Below are 23,887 nucleotides of genomic sequence, written 5' to 3'. Positions count from 1 at the left end.
TCACTCTTGTACATGTAAGTATAAATTTTTACAACCGTACGATCTTGGAAAACTAATGTTACTGGTACTTTTTTGTTCTTCCTTTCTTATACACAACAGGTGAAATTTTTGACTAACAGAAAAACGTACAGTATATGTACTAACATAACTGATTCGTTGTTTGGAACCATATTCACACAGTTTACAGAACTTCATTTTAAGATATAGCGTACCTAACAACATTAAAAGTGAATAATATGTGACGAACAAAAGTAACAGATTTTAAGATTCTATTAATAATATAAACAAAATCAGTATTTTTAAAAAATATATGTATTTGTAAAGTATATTCATAAATAAAATCGCAGCGAGGAATATTTTTATTTCATCTGTCTCTAGACCTGCTTTCTATTAAGAGATTCACAAAGCAGATACCGAGTTTAGAGATTTAATATTTATTTGAACTTTCTAAGCATAATTCCGACTAAAAATTACTTTGATTCCTACGGCTGATGACTGTATTATACGTCACCATACAATCCATATGACCTCAAATATGCTTGTTTCACAATAAAACTTTTATTAATGTTGAATACATAGTATAAATGGTTTTACTTTTCACTTCGTTTTCATACAGAAGTTATTATTATGAACGAGACCGAACCTTACATTACCATGCACTCTGCATATCAATTTAGGGTAACTATTAATAATTGATCTAATTTTCAGAACTGTGTTGATCATTTAATGCAAATATCAACTTTATTTTGTATGAACTTTCAACATAACGTGAAGCAACTGAGAAATTACTTGATTTAAGAGAAAACAGTCTCCGATGTTAAATATCAACAACAGGATAGTGTAAGCGGACGTGCTGGCCACTTCGTTTAGCCGACCACCCGACCACTGCCCTTCGTTTATACTCGTATATGTGCACAGTGAAATTATATATATATATATATATATATATATATATATATATATATATATATATATATATATTTCACTGTATATATATAAAATCTTTACAAATAGTATACACTGTTTTTTTATTTCGATTCAATGTATAAGCTAGTTTATTTGTCTCATTTTTCATTAATGAACGCATATGAGAACGGAACCTGCTTTTTTAAATGTGAATATCGAACCACATCTTCCAATGTACTCCAACCAAGACTAAACCCGAAAGTATGCTCATAGAAAGCACGCATACTACCCGATTGCTTACTCAAAGATTATCACTTTGTACACATATATATACTATATAAAGGAATTCACAGTATAACTTTATACTGAAACACAACAAGAACCATAAATAATGCTGTCCATATGTACTTTATGTATTACAAGTATTACTCCTGTATGGATACTTAAATAAATGATTTGAAAAACATATCCAACAGACAAAGGCTATTATATTCAACTACTGATCCTCAACTGCGATGTTATTCTGAATATATCTTCAATTATAACAAATGTTCTGCCATCTTCCATTTTACATATGCGAAACAATTTTACATTTTCGCTACATTTCGTAAATTGTTACCCTATAAACATTCAATATTTCAGGTTCCTGCAATACATTTTAAATATAAAAGAAGTTTGATCTTTATCAACATTTTATTTCATATTTATGAATTTTATCAGCTTTATTTAAGCACTTGACCTGTTTAAATTTTAGTTTAAATTATAAATTAAGACCTAAGTTGGAGGGAGGATATAGGAGTTTTTCAATGGCTTTAACTGGCTGATGTTTTCTCAAAAATAATAAAAGCACAAACACTACTACATGTACCTACCCACTAAATGGGTTATCTTGGACTTCGTTAACATGGGATGCTTTCCCATATACTTGTAGTGTAACTAATGATCTATTGTTGTGGTTACCTTTACTGCAAAGGAAATGCAGTACAATTGGAATACCTGTATCTCTGCAAAGTAACTGTGTTGAAACATTTCCGTATGCAATGTACGACCTTAGCTGTCTTTTCCTGCCTTAAGATTCTGTCAATGGCAACAAGTTCCTCGCTCATTCTTAACAAGTTTCACATTATGTAACTGAACCGTTGCTGAATTATTTTTTCTTTAATTAATGATTGAAAACAAAAGTATTATGAAACTAAAGTTGCTAACAGCAAAAAGTGAAAACTTGGTAAATTATGCTAAACTTTATATTTGTTCTTTTTTACTTCCTTATTTCCTAAGTTTTCAAACTAAGAAGTTTTGAAACCAAAGTAAATATCTTATATTGTAATTTGTAATTTTTTTATTTTTTTAAAAAAATAGGTCTGAATTTAGAATTTAATTGATAACTTAAGCGAACGAAGTTGAGATATTGATTCATATTTAATACCTCAATTTCAGCCGTATTTTTTAAATCATCACTAAATTTATGGTTATTTATGTTTACTTAAATTATTTTCCGATCATTTTTCACTCTTTGATAACCTAATGAAGCTGGCTGATTGGAGAAGCTCTGAACTTATAATCGGCAGAGATAGCTTGTAATACAAAGATGTAAAACTTACAGTTTTCTTTTTTAACAAATCATTTTCACAATGTGTACCTGACAGAACATTTCAGTATAGATATAATGGTTACTTGCTACTTGTGAATTATAGTTTTCATCATTGATTAATACTCAGTTTTGTGCTTCTCAAGAAGGTGATAATGGTAGTGTTTATTACTTTCAATGTGAAGAAAACATTCGTAGCTGTAAATGTTCTAAGAATTTTGCTTCCTTGTGCATCAATATATGAAATAAGAAAGACAAAATATACAGTCTGACTAGAGGTTTCTTTGTATCATAAACATCAGTGCTTGAACATGAAACGAATGAGATGGAATAGTATAAATGACATAAACTGAAGTACAAAAATTACTTATTGTAAACGAAGCTTTAAGAATAAAGCCTGACGGATTTTTTTTTTTTTTTTGTAATATGATGAATATGTTTAATTTCTATGAGTTGTACAGTCCGCAGCAAAAAACCTGCAACATGACTATGTAAGTTTATTGTGAAACGACGAAGTCTTTTGTTCCAAAATAAATGTGCAGGGGAGGACACCGAGGTTTCTCCTGGCGTGATTCGTGCCACTTAGACGTTATGTTGATTCCCTGCGCTGTTAGGCGTAGTTTCACAATAAACTTGCATGCTCATGTTGCATGTTTTTTGCTGCGGACTGTACATACCAGGCTGCGTAGTTCTCCTGTGTGCAATCTCACGAACTAATGATAGAAACATTCAAGAGCTGAGTTCCATAATTGAAAAATAATGTTTTGAACAAAAATTACTTCATAAAACAGTGTTTCTTGATATCGTTTTTTTTTTTAAACAATTATCAGAAAATTAAAATAGTATACATTAAAACAACTTTTGTACGTTAGAAATATACAATCCTAATTACTTAATGTTGTTTCATGAAATACTCGGACAGAACACGCCTGTGTATAACATATTTATAGTGAGGTAATAAATAAAGCAGCTTTTTTAAAAAACCAAAGACTGTTAGCTACAAATGTACTCTGAACTTATGCGTGCATTATTTGCGGTCAAAGAAAGAACAATATTTTATTTTTACTGAGCTCTTAAGGTGACCTCCTGTGCGCACACAAAATACACAGAATCAAACGAACCAGTGTAAAGTTCTCATCCTCCTACTGAAAACTACCTTTCATATAAAGTTGATCTCAAAGCGAACCATAGTAATGCCCTTAACAACTACTGGAGAAGTTTGGCTTTAACTCCTTGACAGCTATAACCATTCCCTTGAAAAATAAAATACATTCTATCCACCTCGTGCGCCGAAGGGCAAATACTCCCAGTACCGAATGGGACTTCCTTTTAGTATATTGATCTGTTTCTTTCTTATTGTGTGAAGTCTAGTTATCCTTGACATAACGTAACGTTACGTAGATTTCCCAAATTATAGCTGAAGGAACAGTGTAAATCAACACGAATGTATTTTTTAAAAGCTTTTCTAAACTAATAGTCATGAACATTCGTTAAATTTCCCACCTGCTACTTTCTCGATTTTGTACAGTAAAGATGAGATACTTTTGAAATGAAATATTTGAGTTTAACGTTCAGCGATTATGCCCTTTAGGCTATGGGAGACGATGATTAAGGAAAGTGAATGATGATGGAAAAATTGGCGGAATGAGAATGTGGGAGAAAAGGAGAATACCCCGAGAAAACCCACGGACACGATGTTGTCCTTCACAAATTTACTTGGCCAAGGATCGAACCAAGGGCCCCATGTATCAGAGGTAAGCTCTTTACCACTAAGTCACCGTGCCCCTCATGAGATACTTTTGTTTCAGTAAATAAATAATACACAAGAATTTTAAGCAATGCTAGTTGTATTAAAGCTATTTACAAGCCTTGGTTATCTGCATCCTTAATTCTTAAGGTGTATGTCTTCGTTTTGTCCTCGCTATTATCACAGTGATTATTAACATAAATTCTAAGTGTAGTATTTTGCTGAAGTGATATAATACATAATTAAAACGGTCTGATTCAAACTGACCTTCACAATATTATTAATTTAACTGATACAACTAATTACATCAACTTTGATATTAAAGTATTTTGGTGAATTTAACAGAAAAGACACTTTGAAACAGTAATTTTATATCGAACTACTGATATCACTCCATCTCCTTGCTTCTTGTTCAAGCACTTCAAACATCATTAAAGAGTCTATCAGTTACATGAAATACATAATTATCATCATTAACTTCGTTAGTTTCAAAGAAAATTTTATGAATTGTATAAAATAAAAAAATTTCTTCTTTAAAAAAATGGCGTGATTTCTTAAAATATATAGGGAAGTCCACCACAAATACCAAAATCTCCTTGAAAATGTTCTTGTCTTTATACAACTGATAAATAAGAAATATATATATATATTATACGTGTACATAATTATATACATTCACACAATACACTAAAAACAAAAAAGGGGAAGGAAATATTACAATATATTTACATACGTTTCTTTTGTTTCGCTAATTACTAAAAATTGTTTATTTGTGTACATTCATTAAATTGGTCTCCATTGAATTATTTTTTTGTTCTGTATATTAAAGGTTCAAGAAGGATAATGAATAATGTCTCGACCTCAGTTAGGCTTCTGACCACATACTCACCTGTGATCTACAGCTGGCATATGTTCATTTACACTTATTGCCCATATTTGTATAAGAATGTTGCATTTTTTTTTTCTTTCTTTGGCCTTTGCAGCTTTCTGTTGATCTTGCTGCATCATCCGAGCACTGACAAATTTCTTTTCGCTTTTTCGTGTTTCGGTTGAGCAAGTAACTTGCAATATGCCCATTCTTCTATTGTTATTTGACAGCAGCACTGTATTGACCCAAAGTAACTATTGCTTGTATTCCGCTGAGCTCTCTTTAGGAAAATTGCTTACTTTTCAGTTTTACAAAAGGAAAAAAAAAAAAGATCGACTGTTTTTTTTTCTTCTTTGCTGTTCTTTTCTTACGTTTTATTTTCTCTAACATTTTCTAGCACTTATACATACAAAAATTGAAATGCAAGTTGTTCTTTGGTACACACTTTCTTCTATCTTTGTCATTATACTTCAGTAGTTTAAAAAGAGAATATTACTTTAGCTACACCAAATTAATACCTAGACACGCTGCAAAGGCTTTCCATCTATTCTTCATATACAAATAGCCCCTTTTCTGCTTGTTTCTACACCTACCAGCAATTACTTCACACGTACTTGTCTCGTGGTAGAAAGTTTCTGATCCTGTACCTAATACATTTGAAGACAGGCAGAGATTAGGGTCATTAATTAGCCATTATCAGATCAGCCCAGCTACTTTAAAAAAAAAAAAAAAAATCCACAGGATGAGTAAAAAATTACTACCCATCGTAATTTTTCTATTTCTTCAGCAAAGCCATCACAGTTCGCTGACCTGATACTGAGGCCGAGGGGTTTCTCAGTAGAAATCAGATGATTCTAACGTTTTACACTGCTTGCTCAGAGTCGGGTACTGCCCATTGTTGGGTCCAAGCATTGCGGTAGATCCGTCCCCATGGCTGGTGTGATGGGGCTTTTCCTCTCTGGGGGTGCGGCCATTTCTGAAGGAAGAAGGAAAAACTAACATGAACATTTCAGTGAGGAAGGCGAAACACTTTCATTTCTAATTATTTCAATTCCTAATCTAAAACCAAAGTAATATGCTACCAGCAATTGTATGAAGCCAGAAAAGCTTAAGCTGCAAAAGACTAAATTTATTTGTAACAACAATATATATATATATATATTATTACTATGAGATTTCTCAATAGCAAAATTAAGTCGCAGAAATTTGGAATATATAAGCTTAGGCAGAAGAGCTCGAGATAAAGTCTATTTAACTTAAATTAACTTCAAACAAGCTTTCACTTAAACATTAAGTTTCACATTTAAGCTCTGTAAGCACTCCAAATAAAAGTGAACCATTATATGCTACAAGCTTTTTTGCTGTTTACGCTACTGTAAACATCTGAAAGCTGAAACAGAAATCTGAATCAATTTAATTTTCTATTAATATACTATAAGTATATAAGAGAGGCTTTCATAACCAAGACTTAAATTTAAAAACATTTTTTCAAATATTCACAATATGTAATTTGTTAAAGTTTAACAAAGTATAAGTATAAAATAATGTAATTTTGAATTTCATACAATTACGAGACGGTAGATCTCGTATTTATTTCGATTACTGTATTTAATTCAATCATTAAATATCTTTTTTCATAATCTATGGCAAGGTTCCAGGATCAGATATTTATATATTTATCACTAGTATAGGAAGAAATATTATATGTTCACGAACTTGATAATACTGTTTACCTGTCTTAATATGATTATTACATACGACTATACATCAGGATATTTTTAAGTGTACAGCAGAACTAAGTATAAAAATCACCTTAAATGGTATACATTGAAGGGATTATTAGACGAATCTATGCATATATGCTTTGCTAGGAACTTGATAGAAATATTATTCGAAACTACATCCTATATATCAACTCAATTATAAAAAGGTCAGAGCACCTTGAATTATTTGAAGTCGCTTTTTAACTCAAAGTAATCAACCAGAAAAAGGGTTAAATCTATCGATCAGTTGCGATATTATACGAGAAATCAAAAGAATATAACTTAATATAAAGAATTAAAAAATTTTAAGTAAAATATCCAAATCATCTAAATGCGTATATGATACAAGTAATAGCTTTCCAATACACACACTACAAACTTGATTATCTCATATCAAATTAAGAACAGATTTTATGGAAGCACGCTAGTTAAGGAATTACCAGAACTATTAAAAAATTGTGTTTTTTGGAAAGAACTTAAGCCAGAAAACTAAGAAAATATATGTCAAGAATACCAAGTTAGATTATTTTCAAACAAGTATTACAACCAAATAACAAAATACAAAAATTTTGATGAAATTCGGCAATATTTTAAAGTAAGTGCGTAAACAAATACCAATTTTATCATAAAAACAAAATATCTACATATATTAATCAAATTCAATTGCTAACTATGTAGAGGAGCAAAGAATATGTCAAAATAGTTCCTTAGAGTTCGCTTTTTCAAAGTATTTTTCATGTTTTCTCTTCTAAGTAAAATCATTGTCAGAAGGATAGATTAACTGTAGAAAAGTAGAGCTTACTAAAGAAAATATTTTGCAATTCACGAACGCCATAGCGCACAAACTTTGTAATAATACCATTTCGTCAATGCAACTTCAGTTCGTATAGTCTCACCATGTGTACCGAAACACTATATCTGCAGTACAACTTCTGTTCTTTTATGAAAGTGCTATTCATATTTTCAAGAAAAGACACACTCCCTACATAGAAAACTCCCATTGATATTTATATATTTTCGCTTTGAAACACAATCACTTATCATTTTAAACTTAACACAAGGCATAATTAAATAAAATGAAGAAAGAAAAATAAATAAAACTAGTTTTGTCGCTTCTGCAGAAAAAGGAAATGAACATAGTTGGCGTTTATCCTTCTAAAATGCAATAACATTGTGGCAAATATCAGTTTCTATAGAAGCAAACAAAACAAATGACTACAAAATCTAAGACTATGTATGACCTAACCATTTAGCCCACTGCTAGTAGTGTGCAGTAATGTAACAGTGCTACTTCTAGACCTGAAATCAAAAGAGGTCACTGGTTTAATAATTTTGTCTTTCTGGACAATTCACTTCTAAACTGATTTTGGGTACTATGAATCTAACTAAAATCAAACTATCAATATCCAAAGGTGATTTTTTAAGTGATAATATATGGCTATATGCTTTGTTATTTCCTTTTGGTGGAACCTCTCTTCTTCGGAAAAAAAAAAAATAGTTGTATATTCTCTATATTTAGCAATAAATAACTAAGCACAAAGATACAGCATTAAAACGTTTGTGTATTGTATTACTTACGATACATGAAGTAATTATTCTATGTTGATGTTATCAAACTTTATTCCCGTATTTTATCCACCTAGTAAATGAAAACTCATACTATGGAAACTTAAAAAATATCCCGAGCATAAACATTTCTCTTCATCTTTGAGATACTATTACACAACCATTCAGTACGATAATTATTTCTTAATTCTATTTCTTTTTAACAAAATATTACAATAAAAGAAAAGCTAAGAAAGTAGAATTGAAATTCTCGCATTTTGGCTTTCGCGAAATGAATTAATAGAATAATTTTGTGTAAGATAAATCTACTATATCTAAAATTATCACACGTGGATCCTCATTTTTTTTTTTTTTTATTGTATAAATTTCTATCTTAATATTTAAAGAAAGTAAATAAAAACCAGCAGATACTAATTTAAAAATGCCCGTAAATAACTCACTAAGTTGTATAGAAATGCAATTTTGAAGTAATTATGGTAAACTTTGTAAAAGAATTCACAATTAACATATGAAATCTATGCATACAAACTTATCTGTGCCTATCAACAAATGTTATTACTTAGGATGAAAGAAGAATGCTGAATCAATTTAATTCTAGATTGTACTATTATCTTAGTACCTATGTTTGCTCAGTTAGGTCTTAATATACTTAGAAATCAGAAAATAAATTAATATAAAGAATCGTAATTTTAAAGTAAAATAGTGGAACACTTTTTCAATTTATTGCTTTATTAAATATATTTTTTTAAAACACAAAAACACCAGAACAAGATATTATATCACTGAAACTGCTGACTAAGTATATTATTATTTGTTTGGTGAAGTTACCTTTGTACATTTGTCATTTCAGCGAGTTATTTTTCTGTTTCAGTGAGTCTCCTGAGTGTATGTTTAAAGCAAGTCTTATATGCGTAAGTTGTAGGTACGTTAACACCATGTATTAATTAAAATAATGGCTAAAGGACTAACTATATTTTAGATTGATAATATAGATTCATTTGAATCATAATACAGATTTCATTATTGAAAGCTTAATATGAAACTATGAAAAATTAATGTCAGAGATATATAAAAGGTATAGTATAGATTTTCAATGATGTTGATAAATTAAGTAAAATGAAAACAGATCTTGTCAAGAAGAAAATAGATAAAACAACTTTGTACGGAATTCTTCTATAATGTAAGTTGCGAAATACCAGTAAGCTAATATAGTCTAAGCTATATGGTTTTATTGTTTACCTTCCTAATATAAATTTAGGACAAATATTGTCCTTTCTTATCTACTGATACTGTTAGTGTATTCATTTTACTATCGTATGGTCGTGGATAAAAGTAAATATGGAGTTAGTTATTACAGTACACCAGTACAATATGGAGAGTGCATGTATTTCATTCCAAGAACTTACAGGAAATAATAACAACAATTACCCAGGTCTGCGAAAAAAAAAAAAAAAAGTTTTCCTCTGATTTTGAATAGATTTTTGCATGTTGAATACGAAAGAATTCCATTAAGTCAGGTTTCCTTGCAAACCTAGGGTAAATAGCTTCGACATCTGATGAACGAACAACCTCGTGAGCTATTCTCTATTAGTAAATTATTGTACATTCTTATAATCAACAATGAATTCTACACTGTCGATAAGAAGTATAAAAATAAGGGAAAATGTAGGGCAATGAGGGCGAGCGGCTGAGGAAATATGGATACAGTAGGGAAAAGGAAATTTGGACTATGTTGGATACTTAAGTGGTAAACTGGAAATACTGGAAACAGGAAGAGAATCGGGAGAAGTATAAAAGAGAAGAAGAAAAAAATCACAGATCAATAGACTGACCACTGAACGTTATCAATCACTAATGAATAGCAAATATAATTCTGTTTTACGTGTTAATGAGACGCTGTGTTTTGACAAATCAGTGTTTTATGCGCCCTTATCTTGCAAGCAAACTGTACGTGATGAGGAAAAAACGAAGGTCATTTTCAGATCAGCACACCCCAAAACATAATAATCTGTGAAAGAAATCTCCATGCAGTTGACAACAAATAAATAAATAAAACTATTATTATTATTATTATTATTATTATTATTATTATTATTATTATTATTATTATTATTATTATTATTATTATTATTATTATTATTATTATTATTATTATTATTTTAAAAATTGCAGACCTGTGTAAAAGCCCCCTTTGCCATGGTTAGACGAATGCATTAAATTTGTAAACTATCCATGTATAATGAATATACATATATTTTAGGAATACAAATTTTATCCACGACTGCACAGTAGTATAATTAACTAACTTTTATCTTAAGTCTAATACAATTTCTAATTATATTAGAAGCAGTGACATAGATATAAAACCATATTAATAACGAAATGAAAATAATTTTCCCTAATCCTTTAAGCTATTATTAACCAATCAGAAGAACTAAAATATTTTGCAAGATTTTAAGTAATTATGATTAGGCAATTACATCAAAAGAATCATCAAGTTCATCATGTAATAATTACAATTATGAAACCAAATTATAGCATTGTTTTTGGAACACAACAAATTTACATATGGTTTCTAGCTTAGTTATTTCCTATAATTAAATGTATAATTTCATAGCATAGAAAAAACTTAGTATCTAGACATTTATCTATGTAAACTTTTGTATATATGATGAGGAAAATAGGATGGTTAACTTTAGAGATTCAGACAGAATATCATGTCAAAATACTCTGACAAGTGGTGTTACCCACAAAGAGTAGAATGTATATTCTGTATCTGTTCTTAATAGAACTGGTGCAACAAAATTAAAAATTATTCGCAACGTCGCTAACAGTAAGTTTAGTATGAAATGAACTTCTGGTTGCTTTAGTTAAATCATTTTCTTTCCTACAACACTGAAAACTGTTGCAGGTCTTGTGATTTGCTAAACATTTATTTGATACACCTAAGATTTTTTTTTTTTTTTTGTTCAGTTTTTGGCTCTGAAAACATGTTGGAATAATTATATACATTTTTCTTACTCTAAAATATCTAGATTTAGTTTATTCGATATCAATATGGATATACTCTGTGTTATCGATATATATGACAGGTACTTTATTTATTTATTTTAATAAACTGACAATGATATCGCATTTATAATGATTTTATCGTAATATTGATATATAGAATTGACTGTCGCTTCACTGACAGATCTTCATCTGACACTTACTGAATTACTTAGTTTCACAGAATTCCAAGAGAAATTTCATCTAGGGTTAATCCAAATAGTAATTTATGCAAAATACAGTGAGAGAACAAATTAAGGGTATGTTGTGACACTTCCTTAAATATCTTCTTAAGCAAATGCATTTTTGCATATGTCTATTTAAGTTTGTACTAGCTTATATACCAAAGAAAACCATCCTATATCCTTATTGTTTTTCTACTATTGTATATACATGTATACTATTGTATATACATGTGTATGTAATGATGTATTTGGTTGTTGTCTACTACTGTGAAAGTAAAGCATCTACAAAAGCACTAACTGTGTCATGAAGAATATAGTACAAGAAAAGCTAAGTGTTTACAAGTAAGAACCAAGTATCTACCTCGCTCTGGACTTAGGATATACAACATAGGAAAAATAGGAATATTTAAGGAGAGAGTAAAACAAATATAGGGTTCATTTTTGATTAATATTCTGGTTAGAAGAATATTGCATGATTTATTTTCTGTTAAAAAGTAACCATGCCAGAGCCAAATCAACTTTTGACAAAACTAAATAACAAAAACATGCAACCCTTCCCCAGTGACATTTGGTGAGAGAAGAATATATATTACAGTGCTACGTAAATCAGGCACAAAACAATGCTTTATTTGTATCCTTCCATAAAAGGATTTTTTTTGAAATTTGAAGTTAAATAGGACATTACATTTTATCGGAAGAGCAATGTTATCAAACTGAAGATGGTTTTATAAATTATGTTCAGTCTTCAAACAAAAATGTACCTTCTCACTACATATTCTCTATCAATAACTTCAGGGCCAACAGACCAATCAGCATACATTTTTCGGTAAGCTACAGAGATTTAAGTTTTCTCCACGGCAGAGAAAAATGTATTTAAACTAGACCACTTGCTCCGAAGTTACTGACAAGAGAATATACAGAAGGAAGCTATGCAGTTTTGCTAGTAACTGAACAAATTTGTAATGCACTTGGATGTGAGTATCTAATTCATACACATTTTATATATACACTTTTAATCCTTTATATACCATAATATTTATGATTATGGTGTGACACATTGGATATTATGTGAATTCTTCTCTTTCTTTTTTTCTTCCTTACATTCCAATGATAAAACCATCAAGGTTTAAAGTTTAGTACTCAAATTTAGTTCTTTAAGTGCATATGTAACTAATCAATTAACAATTTAACAATCCTAATATTTCCATTTTATATGCACGTCCTGAAGTTCTTTCCATGAAAGAAACTATATAATTATCAAATAGTTTCATTTTCCTACGAAGTTTATGCATAATAATTCAACATGAAATACTTCAAATTTACAAAGCGAGATGAAAACACTTGTTGAATGTTCGCTCATAGTTAAAAGGTCCTGCTATCTCAACTCTTTTTTTTTTTTTTTCAAAAATTTTTCGGCCATTTACTCACCACTTATGACGTAGCCCTTACTCTTCCCTCCTATTCTTCACCAATCATCATCTACTAGCTTATCTGTTTCCTATAATAGTTATCATGTTCGGGGCATTTCTTGATTCATTTGTTGGTTTTGAACTTCTACCTTGACAAAAGTTTGGCTTCTGGCTTCCATCAATCTCAATCAAAGTTGACAAGCCACCTAAATATGCCTATAATGATCTTCATGCTATTTTGGTGCAAGTCGGTAACCTGTACCTGAGAAATTAAGGTTAATATTGGTTTCGGCCTTTGATATTATCGAAATTTGGACTTCGTTTGACTAATCTTTGCCTTCGAACCTTACAAAATCTACAAGACTACTAAAATGGTTCCTATTCTCAAACCGTTCCTGGGACATTTGTCTGTTTTCTGTCTTTGATCTTTACCAAATCTAGCGTTGATCGATCTGAGTCGTTCCTGAGAAACAGAAGTTCAGACTAGGTTCGTCCTTTAGCCTTAATCACATCTGGTCTTTTTGGGCCAATCCTCGTTTTTGAAATTTACAGACTCTGTAATACTGTTCAGTACTATGGCCTTCGAGACCTTTACCAGTTTCTGCAATTTTGATTTACGTCCTTTAGCCTTAATCACATTTGGTTTTCTTTTCTTTATTTTTTTCTTTCTTTTGGTCAAGCTTCGTCTCTGAAATTTACAAAGTCACTTTAAGAAGGCTATCCAGGGCCGGATTTAGGGGGGTGCAAAGGTGCACGTGCACCCTCCCTTCGTTGTAAATATACACTACATAAAATGAGAAGCTAGCAGTAAAAATAGCATCATTTTCCGAAATTTTCTGCTGTCATGTTTCCGTTTGGGCTTAAAACATAGGGAAGTTTTTCAAAACCAATAGTTTAAGTCAATTTTCTAAAATTTGAAAGAAAAGGATTCACCGGGAACTGACACTTAGCATTTCCAGGACATTTCCTCATTCACAACACAGATGCCTAACGACATTTTAAAAATGTCAATTCAACTCAAATACAGGTAGTTATTGGTGCACCCTCCCCCTCAGAAAATCCTGGATCCGATCCTGAGGCTATCAATGAGCTTATTGCCAATTTTAGATCAGATCTCACAAGCCTTTTCTGTGTCAAGATGGTTTAACCAAATTTGGATTGTTAATCAATCTTTGTCTCCAAGTCTTAAAGAACCTCTAAAGATGTTTAGTATTATTATTCTAATCTTCAGGTGATTTTAGATATATTTGTTGGTTTTGACCTTACCAAATTTATCCTTTAGTCTTGACCGATCTCAACCAAATTTGACGTGCTACATAATTGTACCTTTAGTGACTTTCCAGCTAATTTTGGTTCAAATTAATCGAAGATTTTCTGAGAAATAAAATACCACGTTCATTTTGGCTTTGGCGTTGACTAAATTTGGTCTCCAACCTTAACTGTCATTAACCAAATTTGGCAGGCCACATATGTACTCCATTGATAACTTACATACCAGTTTTGCTCCAAAAAGGTAGTTCGTTCCTGAGAAATTAGAGCTCACATTGATTTCGTTTTCTTGTTTTGATCAAATTTAGCATTTCCTGACCAATCCTGTTCTTCGAACTTCACAGGACATCTAAGACGGTTTAGTGACACAGTTTCTATTTTCAGGTTATTTTTGAGAAATATATCTGTCTTGGCCTTTGCTCTTCACAAAAGTTGATCTTTGGCCTCCATCGATTTCAACTACATTAGATAGACCATATAAAGTAGCCCATCTATGGCTCTCATGGCAATTTTAGTTTAAATCTGTCCCTCCTTCCTGAAAAGTATTTTACTTCAATCTTGATCTTGGCTTCTGACTTGGCTTTGGCTTCTGAGGATCTGGAACCCAATTTAGTACGACATCTAAGCAGTTCATCAATGAACTTCATGAGAGTTTCATCTAAATATCGTTCAGGAATGACTGTTTGTGTCAGTTTCGGTATTCGATCTAGACTAAATTTGGCCTTTAACCTTGAACGATGACCGAACCGGTTATCTAAAAGTAGCCCAGTGCTTACTTTTATCCTACTTTCGGTTAAAATTGTCAAAATTGTTTTGAGAAACAAAATTTTATGTCGAGTTTGGCTTTGGACAAATTTCCCGGTGGGTTCACCGATCTTAAAAAATTTAGTAAACCATTAAAATAGAACATCAATGATCATACAACCTAAAGTTAAAATCAGTCAAGCTGTGTCTGTGAAATAGAATCTCTCAGACAAAACAATGGCGGGCAAGAAATTCACACGTAAACAATGTATCGAAAAACTATTGTGGCTCGCCACTAGAGCCACCAATTTATATCTCATTCCTTTTAATTTACATAACTCAATGAGTTTAACTCTCTATACTGGTTCCAGAGCTAATGTATGTATTACGGTACGTAGAAAATATTTGTAAAACTATAGGTCTCTATACCAGTGACAACCACCAAATACGTACATACATGTTGTTGTTGTCTCTTACACAATATTGTAGAATAATAAAGACATTCTGAACAAAGGTTTGTTAGATAAGTGTATTTTCTTAAAGAATGAACTCCAGTTAAAACATGAGTTTTTGATTAAGCATTGTGTACCTGATTTTTGACAAAATTAAAATATAAATCAAAGGGTCAATTACAAAGAAAGATCAAAGGGTCAAGAAACTAAGACTACTTCTAATTTTCACCTAAGTACAAGGTAATTACTTCAATTCATGCTTTTGCTGGATTCAATACATTCATTTCAGTAACTACAATTGGGTACACAGTAATCATAAACGTTTCGGACATGTATAACGTTTCGGATATGTATAGCGTATATACAAGTAAATCAATTTTATGATCCTACTGAGTTGAGTTGATTTTGAGTTTAACGTCCCGTTCAGCAGCGAGGCTATATAAGACGTGCACCTACTGATTAACGTGGAATCCTAACCACGTGAGCTCCCGCCGGGAATCAAACCCGGGTCTCCCACGTCATAGGCGTGTACGCTAAACGATTAGCCTCGAAGGAGCTCTAGGATCCTACTGAGAATAAAGTAACGTAGTTATTACTTTAGGTACAACGTTTCTTTCAATAAGATAAATTAATTAATAGATGTACTGCAATTGTTGAATGAAAGGGATTTTTCCCATATATGTAAAATATTGTTCATACTTAAAAATTGTAATTGAGCATTATTATATTGTAAGAATCGTTAGTTTTTAATATTGAAGAAATATTAGAAAAACTATATTGTTTCTATTCTGTTTCTATAAAAATATTTTCTGAATTCACGTATTTTCTCAATTTATATATTCATTTGCCGCCGGTGTTTCATATTATAGATTTCTAATGGATTAATGAGTATCGATATGTATTATCTACCGGGAATTGCGGTAACAAGATTCGGTTTTATGTCTCTTTCATGAAAATTTCTTTCAAATTCTGTAAGATAACGAAATATCTATATTTCAAAGAAAAACGGTGTTGAACAGTAGTTGATGTATTATAAAATGCGGCAGTACTACTATACTAATATGAAAACTCGAAGTCTGTAACTGAAAACGATAATTTGTCATTCATTCTTCGGAACGTAACAAGCTCTGAAGTAAAATTAAGAACATAGTTATTTCTTAAAAATATCTCGTTAGAATGTGAAGTATTTTAGCAATCATGATCGAAGACAATAGAACCAAGAATAATTTGAAATTCCCTTTCACCCAAATATAAAAAGTTTAATTTTCACCAAAAATTGTTTAATGAAATTATTACTAATAAAATAACGTATAGGTGCATCTGCTACTTCTGGAACATCTTACTAAACAAACAAATAATAATAATTTTTATTTGTACAAAACAGTTTTTCTCATGTAGCTCGCTCACTGAACCTGATTTTGTTTGTTGCATTGAACTTGGAACAGATTTTTGCATAGTCTAATTGAAAAAATGGACACCTCTTTAGCTGATAGCTTTGAACTGCTTTCTGAACGAAGGAGTCTATGGTATAAATTGTTTTCTTATTCCATAATACGACTATATGAATACAAAATTTCCAAACTAGTAGATAAAGTTATACTGCATCACATAGTGCGAAACAGACAAAACACATTCCTTGAGTGCTTCTTTGGTTTATAAGTAAACCTTATTTGGGGTTTGCGTGCCTTTCGACACACACGGAATTTCGTACTAACTTAGATTCTATTTAACAAAAATATAGTTTCAATACCGCCCACGATATAGTTTCAACAGGATTTTTTAAAAACTTTTTTCCATTTTGAACCATGCATGCGTTTTTTAAACTCAAAATACATGCACTAATTTTAATCTTCAGTCTTATCAACGTATCATAAAGTTCGCAAATAAAATGAATAGTGGAAGAGTAACATTTTAAATCAAGAGTTTGCAAATAAAAAATTTACTCGAATTATCAATATGCTCATGCAACAATCAAACAGCAAGCTAACATCTCTTGCAATAATAAAAAAAATAAATAAAATAAAAAGTATTATCACAATTTTATACTTTCATAAAACTGCTAAAAGTGCTCCTAAAAAATCAAAATATCTCAATTGTTAATAATTGTTTCGCTATCTTCCGGAATTTTAATACATGAAAATTCTTTCGTCAGAATCTTTAATATTTATGATCGGTCGTTAGTCGATTTATATTTACAGATATTATTTACCAGCAAATAGTAAAAACATACCAGAGAACTTCAACCTTTACATCCCCATTACGAGAACTGACTTCTTGAAATAACCTACACCTCTTCCAAAAAATGTCAAAAGCCTGGATGTCAAGTTTGTTCTATGTTAGACATCAGTCTGATATTGCAACATCTCACCACAAACGTAACATACATAAATCCATCAATCCTGTAGTTACAATTTTTCCAACCTTTTCTACGTCCGTAAATGTAGACAGTATCCAGTCTTCAAAGTTGAAGACACTCTAACTCTTGCGATCCTATTTAATTATTACCGATACTTCCAGAACATACAGTCCGTCAAACAATACATTCAACCACGTTTTCCGCGTAAGCATCCGTAAAATCCTTTCCCTAAACACTTACATGTCTCTCACAAAGAAATGGAGAGATTACATTACTATCATATTCGCGAACTGCCACTTAGTCTTTGCCGTCTATAGCTATCCTACTTCATTATGTTACTTCGTTTCCTATTTTAGTATTTTGTCTTTACCATTACTTTTCATTCTTTCTTTTATTTATTATTATTATTATAAACCCTATATAATTTTCATTTCGTATTCTCTCATCATCATCATTACTTTTAATTTATTGCTTCATAATTTCATTAAGTTACATTTTCAATTCCTGTTTGTACTTCTTCTTCTTCTTCTTCTTCTTCTTATTATTATTATTATTATTATTAATTATTATTATTATTATTATTATTATTATTGCTGCTGCTGCTTTACCACTACTTCTAGGTCTGAGTTTTTCTTAATTTTTACCTCTTTGTCTCTTTGTCCAAGGAAGCGTTCAGCAGAGCTTATAATGTAACTTCTCTAGTGTTAAGTTATAAGAATTTTATTATTTTCTGGTAAGTAATTTGCTTTTCGGAATTCTCTTGTTCTAATTATAATAATAATAATAAAAATGTTCTACCAGTTTTATCTTGTTCTTAAACAGAGCTAATGCACTTTTATACGTTCTATTTTTCTTACATAAATTCATAAATTCAAATAGATAAATTCTACTCCACGATTTGTTTTAATTTGAACTTTAATTTTACTATTACATAAATTCATCTGTACGTAAACTGCATTGACTTTATTTCAAGGTACTTTAGTGTAAAAATAATTTTTAAAAATTTTAGGTAAAAGCCTGAGTAGTGTATTATCATCTTAACGCAGTAGATAATTATTCAATGTATCTTCACGGGTATTAAACATATGCGATACATTTAGATATTTTACTTCCGTTCATAAAATATTCTTCAACATTACGAAAAGACAAAGTTTTATTCAAACTATTATTCTTAATTCTATATCAATGTTGCGAAATCGGTGATGCTTACGCAATTCAAACTAAGAACGCACTAGCTTCCGTACATTCTTTACCCGACAATTTCTTTTTAATTCTGACAGACGAATTACAAATTTATGGATTTATTTTACAAAGAAATTTAGTAAATTTGGCCATTGTTTGAAACACTTGGTCTATAGTAATAAAATTCAATATCTTTCTCATCATCAACATTGTAAATACGCAGCATGATGTATATATATATACTTGGAGATTTTTCATACTTAAAATTAAAAAAAAATAATCATCATGTGCAAAGAAAAATCAATTTCAAAAATGCTTTAAGAACAGAACATGTTTCATATTGCAATCAGTTGTCTTGCAGAATGAATAACCAAAATAAGATAAAATAAACAAAAGCGATAATTAAAATAAAAGTGAACTAAACCATGCAGTGCATCACACACACGTACAAAGTTCCGGGGAAGGGTGGTGTAGGTGGGGGAGTGTGAGAGTGGGAATGGCGAGGCCTGAAGTACCCAGTGCTGCCATACGACCCTTGACTCCGGCGCGATGTCGATGACGGAGGCAGGAACGGGTCCTGTTCATCCACTTGAAGGTAGTCTCTCCTGCAATGAGGACCAACACTACATTCAACATGTTGATTTTGTACATTAACAATAAGTAATACATAAAATCAAGTAAAATCTATAACACAACAAACAAATTATTTTAACTATATGGAGTTCTTACTTTGCGCTCTAGATACGTAAGCTATTTACTGATGATATTTTTCATATTCTTAGAAATGTTATTTATTTATTATTAATTTTAAATTAAGATTTAGCGTTATAATCGATATAAAGCAAAGATTTTAGCAAAGTTTTTCTTCCATTGATAATAAAGTAATCAACCACAGAATATTATTTTACGAAGTACCATGATAGCCCAAGTTATCAAGCATGTTTTAATGTGCATGGTAATATGTTGATACTTGGACATTATTTCACATCAATAATGGATTATTTTTTTCTTCTAGAAATCTTATTCAGAACTTGTTTAAGTTTAAAGAAATATGATTGCTTTAACAAGACCACAAATAGCGGCTGGATAATTTTTCATAATATTCTTTGTTTCCCTTTATTTTCAAATGAAAGAAAAGCAGAGAAAAAAATACAATTAACATAAAAATCCAATTACTACAAACATATTATCTTCTTCTTGAGTAAAATAGCCCTTTACCAATCAAAACCTTCAAACACTTAAAGAGTTAAATATTAACTTGAACTAAGTTGACCATACTATTTTTTGAGGCAACAGAGGGACATTGGTATGGCGAAAATGGGACGGAAGTTATGTGAAATAAGATTTTTTTTTTTTTTTTTGCATCAATATATTGAGATTATCATTATTTTTTAGCAACAGAACACACAAAAGTTCATCTTGAACTAGAGGAAGATTGTTCTATTACAATTGTACCATGAATATTTTTCAGACGAGAATTAGCAAACAAAGCCAAATTAAGCAGAACAGACGCCGGATATAAGACGTACAAGTGCAACCAAGATGTATTTTCTATTTACTCTGACACTGCAAATATCAGGAAGTAGTACCGATCAATGTGATTCCATGATTACAGAAGTAACTTACTGTGTTACTGATACACGAGTATAATTTATGACTTATGAATAATAATTTACTATTAACCAATATTAAGAACGGGTTAAAGACGAAAACGATACTATTTCGTTTGAAACGGTATGTATAGTCAGCCAGCCTAACTCGGAACCTAAACAGATCATCGCTTCGAACGGTTTGATGTACAATGTAAGATAACTAGTTAACAATGCATTGTTTTTATACATATAGTACATATAAATAAGTAGAGAACTCTTTCAGAAGAGTTAAAAATACAAATATGCTATTTACAACGAATGATATGCTTTTCCTAGCACCACAAAAATTAGTTTTTTCAAAAACTACGTATGAGAATTTCCCCTCAATCATCTCATTTTCTTCAGTTCGATGCCTATCTATCGATTTATATAGGTCTCATCTTTGCACCATATTCCACTCAAACAAAAAGTAAAAGTTTTAATATTGATCGCAATTTTAGCATATATCATTAACAATATTGTGTATGTCATCTTGCTAGTGTCATAATAAAAAGTATGATGAGGTTCTAGTTCAGTATTAGTTTCGTTTTACTAAGTGGTGTGGTTATCATACAGTATAAATTTTAGGTTTACACAAAACTTTGTTTTTTCCTGATTTTCTCCGAAAGTACGCATGAGGATGATTTACACTCACCCATATACAGTAGCGTAGCCAGGATTTTTGTTTGGGGGGCCTTAGTGTTGTGATTGATTGATTTATATATATATATATATATATATATATATATATATATATACTATGTGATCAAAAGTATCCGGACACCCCCAAAAACATGTTTTTCATATCAGGTGATCAGGTGCATTGTACTGCCACCTACTGCCAGTACTCATTATCAGCGACCTCAGTAGTCATTAGACATCGTGAGATAGCAGAATGGAGCGCTCCGCGGAACTCACGGACTTCGAACGTGGTTAGGTGATTGGGTGTCACTTGTGTCAGAAGTCTGTACGCGAGATTTCCACACTCCTAAACATCCCTAGGTCCACTGTGTCTGATAGTGAAGTGAAAACGTGAAGAGACACGTACAGCACAAAAGCATACAGGCCGACCTCGTCTGTTGACTGACAGAGACCGCCGACAGTTGAAGACGGTCGTAAAGTGTAACAGACAGATAATCACACAGGAATTCCAAACGGTATCAGGATCCACTTCAAGTACTATGACAGTTAGGCGTGAGGTGAGAAAACTTGGATTTCATGGTCGAGCGGCTGCTCATAAGCCACACATCACACAGGTAAATGCCAAACGACGCCTCGCCTGGTGTAAGGAGCGTAAACAGTGGGCGATTGAAGTGGAAAAACGTTGTGTGTAGTGACGAATCACGGTACACAATGTTGCGATACGATGGCATGGTGTGGGTATGGCGAATGCCCGGTGAACGTCATCTGTCAGCGTGTGTAGTATCAACAGTAAAATTCGGAGGTGGTGGTGTTATGGTGTGGTCGTGTTTTCCTTAAAGGGGGCTTGCACCCCTTGTTGTTTTGTGTGGCACTCTCACAGCGCAGGCCTACATTGATGTTTTAAGCACCTTATTGCTTCCCACTGTTGAAGAGCAATTCGGGGATGGCGATTGCATCTTTCAAGACGATCGAGTGCCTGTTCATACTGCACGGCCTGTGGCGGAGTGTTACACGACCATAACATCCCTGTAATGGGCTGGCCTGCACAGAGTCCTGATTTGAATCCTATAGAACACCTTTGGGATGTTTTGGAAAAACGACTTCGTGCCAGGCCTCACTGACCTACATCGATACATCTCCTCAGTCCAGCACTCCGTGAAGAATGGGCTGCCATTCCCCAAGAAACCTTCCAGCACCTGATTGAAAATATGCCTGCGAGAGTGGAAGCTGTCACCAAGGCTAAGGGTGGGCCAACACCATATTAAATTCCAGCAGTACCGATGGAGGGCGCCACGAACTTGGAAGTCATTTTCAGCCAGGTGTCCGGATATTTTTGATCACATAGTATATATATATATATATATATATATATATATATATATATATATATATATATATATATATATATAGAGAGAGAGAGAGAGAGAGAGAGATAGATAGATAGATAGATATAGATATGCGTTTGTTGCGCCAGAATGTTTAGTTTTAATAATAATAATAATAATATTTACATCTTTCTGTGAAGTACTAGCTTCTTTAGATATTTCTTCGTTGTTTCTCGATTGCTGCTTTTGCACACTTTCTTCGCCAAAATTAACACTACTAATGTCTTTTTTTTTTCGTTCTAGACATTTTTCTAAAACGTTTTCCAAATCCTTCTCTGAATTTATATCTTGTTTAGATTTTTCTCTGTTGGTTTTTGGTTTCTTTGCACATTTTCCTCACCGAAATTAACACAACTGTCTTTTTTTTTTTCGGCTTTTGTAAAACGTTTTGCGACATTTTGTATTTGGAAAATAAGTTCTTATTTCAACACCCTGAATATGTCAAGTAATTCTTCTGAACTCTAGTAATTTTTCTGAACTGCTCTAACTGATCAACCATCCCAGACTGCTGTGAAATAGTCACACGCTACAAGTCTTTATTATTGTTTTCCACCCTTTCCTGTTAACAATTTTTCCTAAAATATTTTACGTTGAATGAAACCAAAACAACGAAAGATAATCTTTATTTTACTACTCCTTTCTTTCTTCTTTTTTCTCCTTGTAGGTTAAGGAAACTAGCTGTTGAGCATTTATCGGAATTCATTGATCACCGCTCTCTTTGATGCCAATTGCGGCTAGAAGTGAGTGGTATCAAACCGAGGTTTCCTGTTGTAGTTAATCCTATTGGGAATGGCGGTGAATGATTTAAAATAGGCGATGATTGGTCATTTGTTTTGTTATTTTTGTCGAGGTCAATGATTTCTTGGGTTCAAATATATATGTTCCCTCTTAACCTTCAACTATGGTAAAGTCATTTTTTTTTTCGGAACCTCCGTTTATGATTCGAAAGGAACTGATTCTTTTCAGTATTTCTTGGCTTAGTCTGCAAAGGCTTTGGATCAAAGAAGATGCGTGAAAATTGTGTCAAATAGTAAAACAATAACTTCAAGGTCACCATATGCATATAGGCCCTCACTCTCTTTCCTTTCTTCCCCTTGAACAGTAGAAATTCCTGAAAACTCGATTTCCATACTCCCCAAAATGCAA

The 23,887-nt window shown here is 31.7% G+C and overlaps 1 protein-coding gene across 9 annotated transcripts in view; it reads right to left on the bottom strand.

Moving 5' to 3' along the window:
• Positions 1-303: 303 nt before the first annotated feature.
• The window catches only part of tty (tweety), a 485,971-nt gene continuing 462,387 nt past the window's right edge, over positions 304-23,887 (bottom strand). For 2 of the 9 annotated variants that reach the window (XM_081731237.1, XM_081731238.1), the window contains exons 10-11: positions 19,533-19,706; positions 304-6,085 (exon numbers count right to left, since the gene is read on the bottom strand). In XM_081731237.1, coding sequence (XP_081587363.1) covers positions 5,944-6,085; positions 19,533-19,706 — 316 coding nt within the window. In that variant the 3' untranslated portion in view covers positions 304-5,943. Of the gene's footprint in view, positions 6,086-8,118; positions 8,172-19,532; positions 19,707-23,887 lie in introns of all 9 variants that reach the window. The other 7 variants (XM_081731242.1, XM_081731245.1, XM_081731240.1 and 4 more) reach the window with 7 other exon arrangements.

This window comes from Thermobia domestica, chromosome 11 (assembly GCF_964235325.1).
Source record: "Thermobia domestica chromosome 11, izTheDome1.hap1.1, whole genome shotgun sequence".
Lineage (NCBI taxonomy): Eukaryota > Metazoa > Arthropoda > Insecta > Zygentoma > Lepismatidae > Thermobia > Thermobia domestica.
This window is presented reverse-complemented; position numbering and strand designations above follow the sequence as displayed.